The sequence below is a fragment of the Oryzias latipes genome, chromosome 17 (genome assembly GCF_053564925.1).
Source record: "Oryzias latipes strain Hd-rR chromosome 17, Olatipes_Hd-rR_3.1".
NCBI classification, from domain to species: domain Eukaryota; kingdom Metazoa; phylum Chordata; class Actinopteri; order Beloniformes; family Adrianichthyidae; genus Oryzias; species Oryzias latipes.
Genome location: NC_136253.1, coordinates 3,304,985 through 3,323,046, shown reverse-complemented (window position 1 = coordinate 3,323,046; position 18,062 = coordinate 3,304,985). Strand labels below are relative to the sequence as shown.

Genomic DNA, 18,062 nt, shown 5'->3' with positions numbered 1-18,062 from the left:
TTTTATACAACGCAATTGAAAAAAAATAGCATTTTTTATTTGTAGACCTTAAGTGTAATTTAATGGGTTGACCTCATTTTTCCTACTTACTACTGCTGTTAACCTGAATACAAACATGACTTCAGCGGTTGTTGCTCCAATAGAAAATATATAGAGAATGTAGAAATACGTATATTTAACACATCCCATGTGGACAACAACTAAACATTGATGTGTGGCATAACATAGCATGTGGTTTAAGCTGGTTCTAATAGTAAACAAAGTTTACAGAAACTGACTTTTTATCAATATCTGGCTTTGTATTTATGAAGTGTGTCTTCTTGAGAAAAAGTAGATCACAAAAGGCTTCTGATTTAGAGTAGGCCCTAAGGTCGGCAGAGAAACGTTACACATCTGCTTATCCTACTGTTATTGGAGCACCTCAACCATAATTTTTAGAAATCCAACTAAAAATTAAAGCCCCAAGCGGCGTTGTGTGGCCCGCAGGCGCAACCCGCCTTCCACGCCCACCTCTACGCACCACAGCCACGCCATTGCTGCCCACATCTACGCAGCACAGCCGCCCTAACCGCCTACCTTTTATCAAGGCTGGTCAAAGCTGCATCTGCTAATTATGCTAACAATGCAGGTTAAGCTAATGTTGCTACCATTGCGATAAGTATCATCAACTCTTAGAAAAACGCATTACTTAAAATGCTAATTATGCTAACTATGCTAATGTGGTTAAAAGTGCTAGCATAGCGATCAGCATCATCAACTCTTTCAGAAAAACACATTTTTTAAGATGCTATTATGCTAACTATGCTAGTTTTGCTAACATGGCTAAAAGTGCTTAGCGATCAGCATCATCAACTGACTCCGAAAACCCATTGCTCCATTGGTGAGTGCAATACGTCATAAGTTGATAATAAACCCTCTTTTTTCAAAATGGCGGCTTTTCTGTTGATTTTATCTCCATAGCATCCATCTTATGTTTTGGTCGCCTCTGGATGACGAACAGATTGACGTCAGTTTCAAACGAATTGGAAAAGGGTCAACTTTTTGTTGTCCTTAGCAACTGAGGGTTTTTTTGGTAACCACGCCCACATTCCTTATATGTCCATATCCAGTGTTTTTCAATATGCTCAATTCCAGCCTTGGATGCATATATTCAAATTTCACAGTATTCCATTGAAAAACATAAGTCATAACAGTGCGCCACTTTTGCTAGCTCACCACGCGCACACCGTTTAAATCTACAACTTCTAATTCCAACATTTTGTCCACGGTACTTTGCCATGGATGCCTGAGAAGTTACGAGACAATCGTAAAAAATCTCAAGGACGAGTTTTCGTTTGTATGTGGCGCTAAAGGGGCTTTTTTTTAAAAATGCAAGATGGCAGCCTTTTCCCAAGGTCAAAGGTTAACAACACTTCTGTGATGTTTGAAGACTGGAGCTGGCAGCAAGTGTGTGCAATTTTGTGAAAATCGCACAAACAAAAGTGTCGTTTTGCCATATCATGGAAAAACACAAAATTAGCCAATTATCAGAGATCGCCACAAAATGGCCGCCAAGCCGTAAGTCGTGTGGCCGTCCCATTATGATTTCAAAACTTTCTTGGGATATCCCCAACACGTGTGTTTTTGTTTCGTAACTGTATTTTTTTGTTTTGTTTTGTTTTTTCTTTAACTTGTTCTGTCCAACAGCTGAGCAAGCAGATTAGAGCTGAAGGCCTTTTGTGTTGGACAGGTTTTACTATCACAAAAAGAAGTCAAATAACTTCTAAAAACCAGAGTGAAAATTTGTATAAACCCTTTTTGCTTTTTATTATTTTATATTTATTTGTTACATTTAGTGTGCGGGGAGGGAGAGGGGAAGAATGGGGGGGGGGGGGGGGGGGGTTGGAAGAGAATAAAAGGAAAGGAGGTGGAGAAACTGGGGGATACAAGCACTGATTTGAATAAGTTATTATTTTAAGCTGTAACAATTATACCAGATCTGATGGAAAGACAAATATTACACCAAAGGTGAAAATCTGACACGAAGATGAGTGGAAGACATCTGTCCATCAATACACTGTGGTTTAGGAGGAGGGATGAAGCAGACAGGGAGCAGTGTGCACGTGCACGTTGGGGTGGAGATACAAGCATGCTGCTGAAGTGAACCCTGTGATCATAAGGGGAACCAAATCCTCCCCAGCCTGACCAGCCAGACCAGGAGAGGGGGGGGGGGATCCCCAGGCCGGGAACACCCAGGCCGGAAGCGCCCCAGGCGACAGGACCCAAGCAGCCCGGGGGGGGGGGGGGGGGGGGGGGGGGGGGGGGGGACTGCCCACCCACCCATCCAGGCGCAGAGGGAGCCCTAGTGCCGAGAGGCATAGGCGAACCCGGCGTCTGGGCCCCCAGGCCACAGGACAGGCGTGCTTGGCCGTACCAGGGGGAAGCCATGGGGGCCACCGGGCGCCGGACACCGAGACACAGGCCACAGACGAGGCCAGGCCCCCGAGAAACCATGATCCGCCCACCACCCAGCCGGAGCCCCGTCTCAGCAAGCCAGCCCCTGCACCCGACCCAAGCAACCCAGAGATCACCGCGCACCCACAACTCCAACCCCGCCCCCCCACCCCCCCACTGCTCTACCCTCTACAACCCTCCTCACCCGCCATATTATCCGACCCCTCCTCCCAAAACCCCCCCTAATGCCCTCCCCACTCTGCAATGGGGAGGGCCCCAGAGGATCCCGGTGAGCCATGCACTCTCCCACACTTGCTCACAATCTCCTGGATGTCCCCCACCCTCCGTCGCCACGCAGTAACCCCTTCTGGTCCGATCGACCCCCAAGCTCGCACGCCCGACCACCACTGCAGCCGACAGGATCCCCACAAGCCTGGCCGCCCTGAGAGGACCAGGCGGGTGAAGGCCGGCCGCCCCTCCCAGACCCCACCGATGTATGGTGGGTGTGTGTGCTGCAGGCAAAATAGGAGGTCTCCAGTGTGGAGGGCCCCACTGCTGCCAAGCAGTAGAGCCCCCCCACTCCGGGGTCCCTCTGTGATTGGTGTGTGCTTGCTTTGTGTGTGCTGCTAACATTCAGTGTGCAGTGTGTGTGTCTAAAATGCTAAATGAATCATCATTTTTTTAGGCCTCTACACGCTTAAAACAATGTCTTCTGTTGTTGCTGCAGCTGTGATTGTCAGGATTCCTTTCAGAATTTTGTTCAATCAATCGTTTTCGGTGACCAAACATATGTGAAAGAATAATCAAAACATTTATACAATTCTATTATTCAGATTTGAAATCCTGATTGGGTGATTGGGATTGAGATTTTTGCAGTTAAAAAAAAGCGTTAGGGTTCATTATCTCTCTCCAACATCAGCAGGAGAAAGATCGGCCCTCATACCCACTTCACTTTGAGCGCCGTTGCGCTCAGTTGTCTTTACGCCCTTTCACTTTATGGCAGAGATGAAACGCTATACTTGTTTGTCAATAGAAAATTACAGAGCCCTTGACATGATATTATATATATATATATATATATATATATATATATATATATATATATATATATATATATATATATATATATATATATATATATATATATATATATATATATATATATATTGTTCCCTCAAATAAAAAAGTTGTGGCCACAGCTTAGTGTTTTGTGTGCACAAATTGGTGTTTCGTGACAATAAATTAACATTTCATTAGCATTTTGCGCTCAATCAGTTCAAGTCAAAGTGAACTACACGCGGTAATACCTCTCCCAACCGCTAGAGGGCAGCCGCGCCATCCATGACAACGGAAGCAGGTGCATGAACGTGACACCAGAAAGGAAGTAAATAAAGCGCCTTCCCGCGCAGTCAAATTAGATCAGGAACACCTTTACACTGAAACAAAGAAAATGGATGAGTTGTACTTGGATAATATTGACGAATTTGTGAACGATCACAACAAAATAGTAAGTACAATGTCAGATTGGGTTTTTGTTGCTGTGATGTTTGTAGTTTAGCTTCCCACAAGCCTCGAAGTGCCGAATTGTTTACCTTGTTTTTAAAAACACTCATCATGCGTTGAATTATATTTGCTTTATCTAGAAAGAAGACGAGCTCTGTTTTCTACTCCAACTCATGTATTTGTTGAGGTTATTAATAATTCAGCCATTGAAATGTAGTTTTACTAAACTGCAGAAAAAAATGCTTCTACAGTTGATTAGATTGTCGGTTTCTTAGTTTGAAAAAAACTTTGACTAAAAGAGGCTGATAATTAATATGTTTTATGTTTGTCATCGTATATAAAGCCCAGAATGTTTGTGTAAAGAATTAGTGTGACAGGATCAACCTGATTGATAATCACTGATCTGTTTTCCAGGTTACCTATAAATCGTTGAGTCTGACACTTGGAGTCCATGTAAACACAGCAAAGCAGTAAGTGACCCAGCTTCACTTCGAGTGGTTATTACATTCAGATTTAATCTAAATTAAAATAAAAAGGAAAAGAAGAACGGAGTGTTTTTTAAAGACTCTTAAAATGGTCTCTGTAAAAGTAAATGACCTTCAGTCCAAGTCAAACAAAGCTGCTAAACATTATATGTCCAATTTTAGTATATTTTTAAAATGTTACTATCACCTGCCTAAGAATTTGCATTTTCTTTAAGATTGAATAGAATTGAATAAAACTTTATTGATCCCACAAAGGGGAAATTACCTTTTTACCATGACTCTGTTAAAGGAAATAAAAACTAAAATTACTCTTTAAAAAAGGTGTTGTGTAAACAGATTTAAAGAGAAAAGGTTTAACTTCTTTCTATAAAAACAACAAAGCAGAAATAGATTTTTTAAAATATAATTATTTATGACCTGAAAAAGAAAACATTCGTTTTAATCCTAATAAAATGTGTAAATTGCTAACTTTGCAGAATGCTTTATCATTACTTGGAGCACAAGAGGAAGGAGAGCTCACCTCAGCTGCATGCAACCTACCTGGTAACCGGGAAGTTTGTTGACAACGGTCAAACTGTGAGTAACTGGGACAGCTTCTGTCCAGGACGCTTTGACAGCTCTGTCTGATTCAATTCATGTTTGAAATGTCCTCCTTTCCAGTGTCACAAAGTGTCGATTGTGAGAGAAGATCAGTTGGAAGGTGTGTTGATGCTTTCCGTAGCGCCGTCAAACTGAAGTTTCTTTTCATGATCATTTTTACGAAACGGCAAAGAAAATAACATTTTTGGAGTCCAAATTTTCATTAATGCTTGTTTTTCTGGCACAGTTGGGCTAAAATACTTGATGCTTTCTTTTGCAGATTTCAAATCAAAGATGAGCCTGATAGTCAGCGTTCATGTCTACAGCGTACAGAAAGCTCTGCTGAAAGACAGCGGACCCCTTTACTCCGTCGACTATGACGCCGTGAAAGACCATCTAAAGAACTGCAGCAAGTACGAAGGATTTTGGTGATGCGTGGACAGAAAGCTGCAGATCTAGCAGGTGGTGACCGCTGCCTTCCTCTCTTCCTGCTCCTGCAGGTACAGCGCCATTCAGTGTTCCGGCGCCGTGCCCGTGTCTTCCCTGGAGCGGCAGCAGGCGTTGAAAGCACACAACCCTCCTCAGTCTGAGCCTGGAAACTCTGGGACCAACAGAGAAACCAACCCCGCTTCCAAGGCCCACCCCAGACCGCCAAAAGGCATCATGGGAATGTTTTCAAAGAAATCTGCAGTGAAGAGTCAGAATACAAGCGAAGAAGTCAAACCTGAGCAGAAAGATGAGCCAGCAGTGGTAGGCTGCTGCAGCTTCTTCTTCTTATTCTGCCCCGCAGCAAAAATGTCCCCCCCCACCTAAACTCTCCAAAATAAAATTCTCCCAAAACTCGCTGAAAATACGTTTTGGACGCGGTGAACGACCCACATTTAAAAAAAATCACAACAGGAGAAACTGTCAAAGAAATGAATCAGACCCAAATGTCTTAAAGGGCTGAAAACGTTATATTTCAAAATCATCTAACAAAACCAAGACACACGTATCGGGGAGATCCAGAGAAAGTTTAGAAATGATTATGGGATGGCCATAGGACCTACAGCTTGTTTTGTGGCTATGTGTGAATTTTTGACATTTTTGCACAATAAAGGAAAAAAAACTTTAGTTCGAGCAGTTTTCCCCAACAAAATTTCACATCCAGGCCACCGTCTGAAGTCTATAACCCCAACCAAAGTTTAGTCGAACTTTGACCTCGATAAGAGCCCGCCATCTTGGATTTAAAACCCCTCTCCCATTTGTGGCGGCTACAAACAGGGATTTTGTTGTGTTGAGCATCACCTGAAAGCTGCTAACGGCGTCCGCTTGGCGACTTCACAAAAGGGTTGTTCCTCCGTTTCTCACACATTCTTTACCAGAATATTGGGAAAATTCAATATATGACTCGTTGGCTCAAGCAAACTAACCATATAAATACATGAACATATGAGGAATGTGGGCGCGGATAACAGCCTAGTAAATCCAAAAATGGACTTTTGCTGATTCTTGTAAAACTTCATGGAGCTGTTTGCCTAAATGGGTGCTATGGATATAAAACTAACAGAAAAGCCTCCATTTTACGGGAGGACAAAAGTGTTTTTTGTTTTATTTATCATGAATTTGTGCCATGCTTTATTTAGTGTGTTCCTGTTTTCTGTGTTGCTTCTGGCACCTATGATTATTGTGTTTTGTAGGTGGATACTGCTAAAAACAAGCCAGCTGCAAAAGCCAATCCAATGATGAACTTCTTTGGGAGTCAAACAGCAAGTCAGTTCCATCATCAATACAGTTTATTACTAACCAAATCCTATTTCCAGCTTCCGTTTAGTGTGTCGACATCAGAAAATTCCATATCTTGCATTTAAATCTTCTTAGTCTTTACCTCAAGTTGAGGTTCACCAAACGCTGCTCATGTTCACACAGGAAATGGCATTTTTAGACTAAAGGTTCTTCATTTCGACAGAAAAATCAGTCAAAGCCGTGAAGGAGGAAGCAGATCAGACGTCTTCCACATCTGAGCCGCCGCCGCCGCCGCAGCGTAAAAGTCCTCAACCCTGTGAAAAGTTTGACGGTGCAGCAGTGCAGACCCAAAAAGACCCCAGAAGGTGTGTTTACCCCTGACCTGCAAAAAACACTCCAGCTTTTCCTTTTGCTTGATGGGAATGTGCTGCCTTATTCCCTCCACAGCAAAACCAAGAGAGCGGAAGACGAAGACAGTGAAGAGGACAAGATGGACAAGAAGAAGAGGCGGAGGATTAAGAAACCAGAACCAGACAGCAGTGATGAAGAAGGTCTTTTAATGCTCTTTTGATTGATCAGTTTATGCTGAGAAATGAGGAATAATTAAATGAAGATTCTCAGTTTGTCAGAGAAAACTGACATTTTTCTCTTTTCAGTTTATTGTTAAAACGGAGAGATAACATTTATGAGAATAAAGTTGTGAAATTATGGGAAAAATGTGCAATTTTACAATAGTAATCGTGAAATAATGAGGAAAAGTGCTAATATTACGTAAGTGGGTACTACCACTTTTGGTTTCACAAATAAGGAAATGTTAAGTCCAGTCAATATTGTTTTATTAGAAGGATATTGAAAAGAATTTCCAGGACCCTGAAAGATTCTGACCCAAAAGGAGTGGATTTGGCTGTGGCAGTGTTTGCAGAGGTCCAAGCGGATTGTGGCACCTAGATACCAATGTTTAAGCCTTATGGCATCACCATGAACGTCTGCATTTAGTCACGTAATGTGGATTCAGGCTTACACAACCAAGGTCTGCCGTTTTCCTTTTTCTTTTCTTCATAATTTTACAACCCTATTTTTGTGAATATTCCTTCTTTTCTCATACTTTTATGAGTTTATTCTCATGTATGTTTTTTTGTCTTTCATGGCCAAAATACTCCTTTGAATTTCAGTGAAAGTTAAAAACTGACAGGTTTTCTCAACTCTTTCAAATCTGAGACTTTTTAACCTGTTCTGGAAAAACTCCTCCAGTCAGTCGAGTTGTGATCTCAGCTGATCAATGTAACTTCATTTTGGTGTCTGTTTATCCATTTCAGGTGTCATTTATTTGCTCTTTGAATGTTTAGGTCCTTTAAGAAAATAGCACCTTGTATAAACTTCTAGTTAATTTTTTTCTAAAACCTGGGCTCTGTTTCTGTTTCTGTTTTATTTACAGTCGTTCCGGATTCCCCACAGCCCCAAGAGACTCTAACTAGAGAGAGAAGTCCTAAAAAAGAAACGGAAACTGTTCAGCCGTCAAATGTGAGTGACTTCTTAGTTTAAAATTCAAATGATGAGTTGCTTAGGTTCATATAAATGAACCTTTATATTGCAGGGTCACTCTGGGGCGAAGGTGAGGAAGAGGAGACGGGTCCTGAAGTCTCGCACATATCTGGACGCTGATGGGTGTATGGGTATGAAAAAGCAATCATTATTACTATTATAATCACAGTTTCCTCAGAAATATGACTTTATAATTCTTTGCAAATTCAACACACATTTTTTTTCCATCATCTTTTATTGTCTTCATAGTTCAAAGGTGAAAGTTTTCTTTTCCAAAGCTCAGATATGAGTCCTCAAAGTAAATTCTTCATTTGTATTGTCTAAATGATTTTAAGGTTCATTAAAAATGACAAACACAGTTTTAAACCTTTTAAACGCCATAGATTTTTTTACTGAATATTTTTTCTTTTTTTTTACAGTCACAGAAAAAGGCTTTGAGAGTGAATCGTACTCTGAATCCGAGGAGGATTTCCAAGCCCCCAAAGCGGCTCAGACGGCGCCGTTTAAGGCCAAACCAAACCCGGGGAGCAAAGAGGACGACAAGAAAATTCAGAAAAAAGCTCCGGCCAACTCCAACAAAGGAGGAAAACAAGCTTCTATTATGGGATTTTTTCAGAAGAAGTGAGAACATTTGCCCAGATCCGCTGGAGGAGGTCAGTTTTGTTGGTGTGGACTCACTGCTCACACATGGACAGTTTGAAAAACAAAACAAAGCCTGGAAAACCATTTTTATATCCTTTCTGTCTCCTGCTGTAAACACACGGGATAATCAATAAACTCTGAAAATATTGTGTGAGCATGCGTCTTCTTATTTTTAATCCACATTAGAAAGTAGAGAACTTTACAAACGGTTCCTGTGCTGTGGACCAGTCAGACAGGAGGACTTTTGGTTCATTCACACACTTTTGAAAATCAAACCTGGGAGACAGACAGGGTCATTTGTAGCCCCGGTGTTACTGGTTTTTAAAACAGTAATCTTGATGTTGAAGATGGGAAGTGAAGCAGAGGACTCATACCAGCAGGAGGAACACGTGGCACACCTGCAGCTAACGTGAACACCTCCTCCAAGGTCACGGCGCTGTCATCTTCTAAAAGTATAGAAAAAAAATGACCTTTATTAAATTTAGGATGATTTTTATCACGTTTTACGCTTTTATGATACCATTTCACATTTTCACAAATCAGGTAAAGGTTTCACAAATCAGAAACTGTTTAATGTATTTTTTACTATCTAAATCAAAATTGAATCCAGGTTTAAGCAGTCTAGGTCCAGAGGTTTTTCAATAGGACCTGGTCTGAGGTGGACTCGGTTCATAAAATGCTATAAAAATCATCCTATTTCACATTTTCACAAATCAGGTAAAGGTTTCACAAATCAGAAACTGTGTTTAATGCATTCTTTAGAATCTAAATCAAAACTTTAATCCAGGTTTAAGCAGTCTAGGTCCAGAGGTTTTTCAGTAGGACCCGGTTTTAGCTGACTATACTGTAGTGCGGAAAATGCAGTGGCATGTTCCCTTAGTGCCCTCGCAAAGCACTAAGGCTGGGAATCGGATGCCAACTTCAGAAACCCCCCCACCCCCAAATCCAACCCCTTCAAGCTGAGTGTCAAGCAGGGAGACATTGGGTCTCATTTCTAACCAGCCAGAACCAACAGACTGGGCGAAAGCTTCGTTTCAAAAGCTTTCACTTTATTGAACTCCAAATTGATTTGACCGATTCTTGGACATTTTTACTACTTTTTGTGCCATGTTTTCTGTATTTTCTGCCACTGTTCAAAGAACTGTTTCTGAATTTCGTTTTACCAGGTATAATGACAATAAAGGCTTTCTATTTCTGTTTCTATTTTTGCTCTTATGTTTTAGATTTCTCCTACAAAGCCGGTTTTTACTGACGTGTATCCAGCTGTCCAATATCTGCACTTGTGTAAGAAACATGAAAGTAAAACCAGGGCAGTAGATCATTGGAGAAACGGCTCATTCCTCATCATGGAGTTCCAATGGACGGGAGCATCAATATGTTGTTGTTTTTTTCAATTTTACAGACTGTTTAGCCTCAATATTAGCAAAGCGAAGCAACAACCATCAACGCAACCGTGTTTACCGAGAAACGGCCTGGTGGAAAATTTAAACAAAACTTGACTTTTCCAAAATAAACCAAGTGTCTACATTTTCTTATGATTAAATTTCAAAACTCTGGAAATGTGAATTATCTACTACGGCAAATATTTATTAGCAAACAGAAGTATACTTGAAGATTATTTTATGAAGTGTGCTTGAGTATTAGTATAAGTATAGGACGTCTGATATAGACTATTTAGATGTAGTGTAGGAGTGTTGGAAGTAAACTAACTGAATACGTCTTTGAAATAATATGGAATATTGTAAGTTTACAGTACTTAGGTAGTATATAAAAGTAAACGTAAAGTATACTGCCTCACTTTTAGCATAGACAAAGTATGCATGTAGTACACTTAAATAGATTACTTTTGCTATGTGGTCTGTTTGATTAGGCACATGAACAAGCTCAGTGACTGACTGCAGGATCCTAACATGAAGAAACTTCATCTGGCAAAAAAGTTATTTGATGATTTTTTAATGTATAAATCAACTTCTGAATTATCATCTTAAATTCTAATTTTTACTGCTTCAGTAATCTATATTTCTATTGCTGAAATTGTTTAAAATAAACCAAATCAATCAAAAAACTGACCATGCAATAAAAAAAGGAATAGCATTTCTCCTTGAGCAGATTTCTTCTCAGTGTGGAGGAGTTTACTGGCATGTCTTGGCCTTGGAGTTTTAAAATATGTGGTACCCTTAAGTCTTTGGGACATCAACAGTTGAAGCGGGGGGAATATTTGTCTGTGCCTGTTGCAATTTGAAAACCTCCCTCCATTGCTAATGTCTCCGCCACTAATGCAGATTACATGGCATTTATTGCCTTGAACCCACTCACATTTAAGGGCATTTCTATATTTTCTAATTTAAAAAGTGTTTTTAATGCATCTATCTTGACTTGCAACTACTTTTTTCAGTACATTAGGAGAACTGCCTAAGATTGTCACAGACTTGGGTGCCTTGGGCATCTCGTCTGTTTATTTATTCATCAGTTCCTCTTTTATGCTCACTGTCTTTTATTGTGGCGTTATGCACTGCAGGGATGAGAACGGGTCCTTTGTTGTGATTATTTTCATTGTTTATGGCACCATGACGCACTGCTTGCTGCAACGCCAACTCTCAAATCTTAATAAAGTTGGGAGAAGAAATTATTTGCGGCACAGCAAACTGCTGACGGTATTGTTGCCCCAATTTATGTAATGTGTCAAAAATCTAAAAGTTTTGTAGATATCAAATTAATTTTTGGGCATTAAGACAAATCAAATGGAAAATCTTAGTGTGATATGAAAGTATGTGTGTTGCTTTAACCCATGCATGTGTGTACCTTTGGAAAATACTCTATGAAAAAGTCACACATAGGTGACAGATCATGCAGAAGTCTAATGCCTGCAGGTGAAAACATTTATCCCCACCAGAGAAGATTTTCACAATAAAATTAGCATTAAGTGTTTATTATGAAGAGAGAATGTTACCTGTGGATTGGGGGGTATTCCAGAAAGCAGGTTATGCTAGCTCCCACGGTAAGTTTGAGGCTAAGGAAGTTGATAACCTCAGCTTTCGGTTCCAGAAATGGAGGTATGTTTCAGGGTAGGTCAAGTTGCCATGCGGCAACTCATGCTCTGAACATAACCTGGTCTGGAGCAGGTTTAGTTGAAGGTTAGTTTGTTTTCAGAGAGGTGAAGCAGCATGGCGTGTCCATTTGAAGATGATTTGGTGGATGAAGAAGCTCAGATAATACTTTTTCCACCATGAGAGGGTGATAAGACCACGAATGGATGTTGGAAAAATAAACCTTTTTACTTTGATCTAACTTAAAAGGTGATGAGTTTATTTATCACCCCTAGTGCTTTGTAAAATATTGCAAGAACTGATGACTTCGAATCAGTGTCATGGTAACTGAATACATGTAATTTATTGCAAACCCACACTGTGTCATTCACTTCAAACTTAAACATATGAGAGTTCAAGAAGTACAATAAATTGAGATGGAAAAACATTTAACTGAATTGGAGCAATATGACATTTAGTAAGATAAATGTGTAAATTTGAGTTATAAAAAAATATTGAGTTGGACAGACATAAGAAATTATACTAATACATAACTTATACTAAATAGATAGATAGATAGATAGATAGATAGATAGATAGATAGATAGATAGATAGATAGATAGATAGATAGATAGATAGATAGATAGATAGATAGATAGATAGATAGATAGATAGATAGATAGATAGATAGATAGATAGATAGATAGATAGATAGATAGATAGATAGATATTACATCATAATGTAATGGGAAAAAAGATCAGAAACTCGTGCGCTTACTTTGTCTGTTCTTTTTTTCCAAGCAGAAACTCTTTCTTTTGCTGATGATGCAGCAGTGTTACTTTTTTGATGGATGTATAATCTTTATACGCCGTCATTAAAATCTCAGACTCCGTCTCACTGAAGTATAGCGCTCTCTTTTGTTCTCCACGCGTTTCCATGGTGACTCCAGAAATCGGTGATCTATTGAGAATGTCTTTATGTACCTGCTGTACACGTGCATTAACCCAGGGTTACCAAGTGGAGCGTAATTACGCTAACTCATATCCGGTCTTTTGGAACCGACATACCCAGAGTAAGCTAGTTCAGGCGGATTTCAGCCAGAGTTCAGGCTTAAAGTCAGGCTAGTTTAAACATGCTTCCTGGAATACCCCCCTGATGCAGTTCAAACTGACCATCAGAATGGGGGAGAAAGGTGATTGTAGTGACTTTGAAAGTGGCATGGTTGTTGGTGGCGGTGTATATTCTGGTCTGAGTATTTCAGAAACTGATGATCTCCTGGGATTTTCACACATCTCTAGGGTTTACAGAGAATGGTTGGAAAAAGAGAAAATATCCAGTGAGTGGGAATTTTGTGGGCGGAAATGCCTTGTTGAAAATAAAACATTTAATCAACAAACTGAAACATGACAAGACCATGGGGAGCAACAAAAAGGTGACAAAGTAGAAAAGAGCAGAGAAAAGAGGATGAACTGCAAACCAGACACTTAATAGGCTGAGGGCAATTAACTAAAATTACAACAGCTGTGGATCATGATAGAAACAGTGTGACTGGGGGAAACTCAGAACAGGACCAGAAATCACAAAAACCAAACAAAACCACAGAACCCTTACAGTCTGCTTTTGGGGAAAAGGTAGAAAACTGGATTACAGCAACTATGTGAAAAAGAAAGTTAAAAATTTTTAGGAGAGGGGTGAGATGAATTCACTCCTTCTCACTCCCTTTTTTTTTTTTTTTTTTTTTTTTTTTTTTTTTTTTAACTTGTCCTGTCCAACAGCTGGGCAGACAGATGAGAGCTGAGGGCCTCTTGTGTTGGACAGATTTTACTTTAACAAGAGGGGTTATTAATCTTCAGACAAACCAAAGGTATGTCTGGATAAACCCCTTTTGTAATTGAGGCCAAACTTTATTAATTTCAATCATGTCTGAAAATCTTTGGTGTTGGACCGGACGGAAAAGGAAAGAGGGGAACAAGAGAGAGGGACGATAGAGAGAGGGGGGGTAGGGGGTGATAATAGGAGGGGAAGGGGGATAAGACCATGAAGCAGCATAAAGCAACAAGTTTACTGGTTGTTAATCATTATGGTAACGTTCAAATGTAGTGCAATAAGGGCGGAGCCTGTCCACACACACACTCAAATGTTATAAACACACCTGCTAGCTGCAAAAAATGTCCACCTGTCGACATATATACAAAACAGATAGTGTTCACACGCATACTTATGCCTTAAAACCAACTAGTGTGAAATATTTCAGTCATTCAGTCATGCAAACTGTAAGTGCAAAGGTGAGCTAACACCTGTGCTCAGGTGAGTGTTTATGTTCCTCTAAAATGGATGGTGGAACGTGGAAAGAAGGAGGGAGAGTGCCCAGCCATCCCCACCCCAAGACCCCCACCGCAGCAGCAGCGGCAGCCGGAATCCCCCCAACGCCACACGGGAACCGGCAGGGAACAACCGCCGCCCGGGCGACCAAGCCCGCCACCCAGGCCAGGGCCAGCCGGACCGCCGCAAGGCCCCCAGAGCCAGAGAGCAGGGAAGCACGGAGGGAGAGAGAGCGCCGCCCCAGCCCAACCAGGAGAGCAGCCCCCCCGCCGCGCCGGGAGAACCCAACGCAGGGCCCCACCGGAGACGGACGCCCACAGCCCCAGACGAGCACCCCACCACCACCCAGGAGTTCCGGGCATCCCCCCGCCCCAACCCCAGGTACGAGCCAGGACCCCCCAAGGGAGACCCGCTCCGCGCTCCAGGCAGCCATCCGCCCGGCCCGCGGCTGGTCCAGGGAGGAGCGGGGCAGGGGCCCGCCGCCCCCGCCCAAGAGGGGGGGAACCCCGGGGAAAAAAAAAAGAGGGCCCACAAGGGGTGTTGTAAATATGGCCCGACCAGGCTCGGCCACAGTTGGAAATATGGCGGGGCCCAGCGCCCAGGAGCAAGGACCAGAACCCACCCCCCAGGGACACGAACACTCCCGGCTCAGATGTAATGTGAACCCCCCCGCCGCGCGGAGAGAGCACCGCCGGGCCCAGGAAGCCGGCACCCCGGGGACACGGCCGCCGTTGCAAAGGGGCCCGTACCCCCCACCAGGGAAGAGGCAGGGGACAGATGGTCCTAGGTCCCACCTTAGACATTTAGGGTCCCTTGGTGGGGAGGGTGAGGGGACGTCACTGTGAGTAATCAGGAGATGTCCCCTCAGTGCCCTACCCGCCAATTTTAACTGCACCCCCCTTAGCACACACACCCCTCCCCCCTCAATATATACATTCCAACATAAACACACACACATGCACACACACACCCTCTCAAACACACATACACGCACACACATTTTGCAAGGAAGGTGGGACCTAGGACCTTCTCACTCCCTTTTAAGCAATTAAGCAAACTATCTGACAATCATTATATTTAATGGATTAATATGTGTGTTATTATTGTACAAGTGCAAATAAGTAAATTTATGATTTTAAAAAATTACAGTGGTAAATGACAAATACTTATAGCGCTTTTCTACTTTCAAAGTGCTAAAAGCGTTTTACAGTCTCAGTCCCATTCACCCATACATTGATTCACTAATGGCGGCTCTGCTGCCAAACACTGACGCAAACTTGTAACCACCATGAGCAATGTGGGGCTCAGTGGGGGACAGGGCAGGAACAGAATCTGGGATCAGAAATCAACTGCTCTACAGCAGCACCACAATGTCAAGAAGATAGCATCTGTGATTTAATTATTGTTGTCTTTTTTTTTCTTTGGTTTTAGTGATGAAATTGCTTGTAATTAACCAATCTATCATTCCATCAATCAAAATATTCCCCTCTCAATATAGGCTTCATTGCTGTTGTGTAGAATTCAATGGTTGACCTTAGAGTATACAAATCTATGCTATCAGTGGGGTATTCCAGGCAGCATGTTTAAACTAGCCTGACTTTAAGCCTGAACTCTGGCTGAAATCCGCCTGAACTTGCTTACTCGGGGTATGTTGGTTCCAAAAGACCGGATATGAGTTAGCATAATTACGCTCCACTTGGTAACCCTGGGTTAATGCACGTGTACAGCAGGTACATAAAGACATTCTCAATAGATCACCGATTTCTGGAGTCACCATGGAAACGCATGGAGAAAAAAAGAGAGCGCTATACTTCAGTGAGACAGAGTCTGAGATTGTAATGACGGCGTATGAAGATTATACATCCATCAAAAAAGTAACACTGCTGCATCAGTAAAAAGAGTTTCTGCGTGTAGAAAAAGAACGGACAATATATATATATATATATATATATATATATATATATATATATATATATATATATATATATATATATATATATATATATATATATATATATATATAAAACTTATCCAATTTTGCCAACTCAAATGAATTACTTCTATTGGAAACAAGTAATTGAGTTAAATTTATTCAACGTACTTTCTTACGTCTATAAAACTCAAGAACTGTTTATACAACTCAAATTTACATATTTATCTTACTAATTGTCATATTACTCCAATTGAATTAATATTTTTTCCATCTTAATCAATTATAATTCTTGAACTCTCATAGGTTTAAGTTTGAGCCGGCAGATATTCTCATTTGCGTAACAATAAAAAGAACAAAGCTACATGTACAGAGTACACAAATTGATTTAGGAATTTTCCAACATTGTCATTACATCTCAATTTAGTAAGGTGCTATCCAAACTCATCATCCTCTTATGAGAGGCCGCCTGAGAGATAATTCAAACTTCATACTCACAGATACCATCATACTCTCACACACATACTACTACAGTCTTACTCACACAACAGTATACTCTCTCTCATATACTTCCATACTCTCTTGCTCACCTCTTATATAAATATTGGTGTACTCTCTCATAATTATTTATATATACTGTCTTATAAGCACAGTCATATCTTCTTGTATTTACATTCATATATGCTCACAGAGACTTCAATACTTTGACATGTTCCACAGTATCATTTTGCACATACAAACATAATTATGTAAAATGGAAGTGACAAAATAAATGTGAATGCAAAACAACATGATATGGCATGAGAAGAAGAAGAATTGCACATGTAAGAGAGTTTGATTGAAACGGAAGTTATTTTGATTAATTTCAGTCATGCTCTCCCACATATAGTACTATTGAGACAATTATAGTCTTTTAAACACCTTCCTAGCACTATTTAGAAAACTATGGAACATGCATAAGAGTATAATATAATTTGTAAGTAAAAAATAATTGTATTTGTAACAAAGAATAGTTGTGCGTATGCATGAATTTGATTTGCAGCTCAAACACTACCCTCTGTAAAAGAGTATAGTAGTGTTTGCATGAGAGTATGATTGTGCATATGAGAGTATACTGTTGTGTGAGTAAGACTATAGTGGTATGTGTGTGAGAGTATGATGGTATCTGTGAGTATGAAGTTTGAATTATCTCTCAGGCGGCCTCTCATTTCCTCTCCCTCCCTCTCACTCATGGTGCAGAAGCTTTAGCACAGTAGGACAAAATAACTCGGCAAAACACAGTAAAACAGTTAAACAACTTAACACATTTTGTCAAAAAGCCACACTTAAACCCAAATCCGTCCAGACAGGCAAAGGGAATGATATCCCAGAATCCCTTGCGGTGCCGCTCTAACAGCAGCACCAAAGTTAAACCTACTTAATTGAATTAATTTGAATGAAAGTAAAATAATTGTCTGAAAACTACGTGTTATTTTCAAGCGGACTTAACAAAAAAATGATTCATCTTAACTGAAGCAAATAATTAAGTTAGATCAAAGTAAAAAGTTTCTCTTTCCAACATCCATACGTGGTCTTATCACCTTCTCACGGTGGAAAAAGTATTATCTAAGCTTCTTCATCCACTAAATCATCTTCAAATGGACACGCCATGCTGCTTCACCTCTCTGAAAACAAACTAACCTTCAACTAAACCTGCTCCGGACCAGGTTATGTTCAGAGCATGAGTTGCTATGGCAACTTGACATACCCTGAAACATACCTCCATTTCTGGAACCGAAAGCTGAGGTTATCAACTTCCTTAGCCTTAAACTCACCGTGGGAGCTAGCATAACCTGCTTTCTGGAATACCCCCCTGATCATCTATAAATGTATA

At 40.8% G+C, this 18,062-nt stretch overlaps 1 protein-coding gene across 1 annotated transcript; it reads left to right on the top strand.

Annotated features, from left to right (window-relative positions):
• Window positions 1-3,783: 3,783 nt before the first annotated feature.
• pold3 (polymerase (DNA-directed), delta 3, accessory subunit) lies at window positions 3,784-9,056 on the top strand. The gene is made up of 12 exons (XM_004078559.5): window positions 3,784-3,940; window positions 4,351-4,406; window positions 4,898-4,997; window positions 5,082-5,121; window positions 5,281-5,413; window positions 5,501-5,750; window positions 6,680-6,752; window positions 6,949-7,090; window positions 7,173-7,276; window positions 8,161-8,246; window positions 8,320-8,398; window positions 8,687-9,056. The coding sequence occupies exons 1-12, from the start codon at window positions 3,884-3,886 to the stop codon at window positions 8,890-8,892; spliced, it is 1,326 nt and encodes a 441-aa protein (XP_004078607.1). The 5' UTR covers window positions 3,784-3,883; the 3' UTR covers window positions 8,893-9,056.
• The last annotated feature ends 9,006 nt before the right edge of the window (window positions 9,057-18,062 follow it).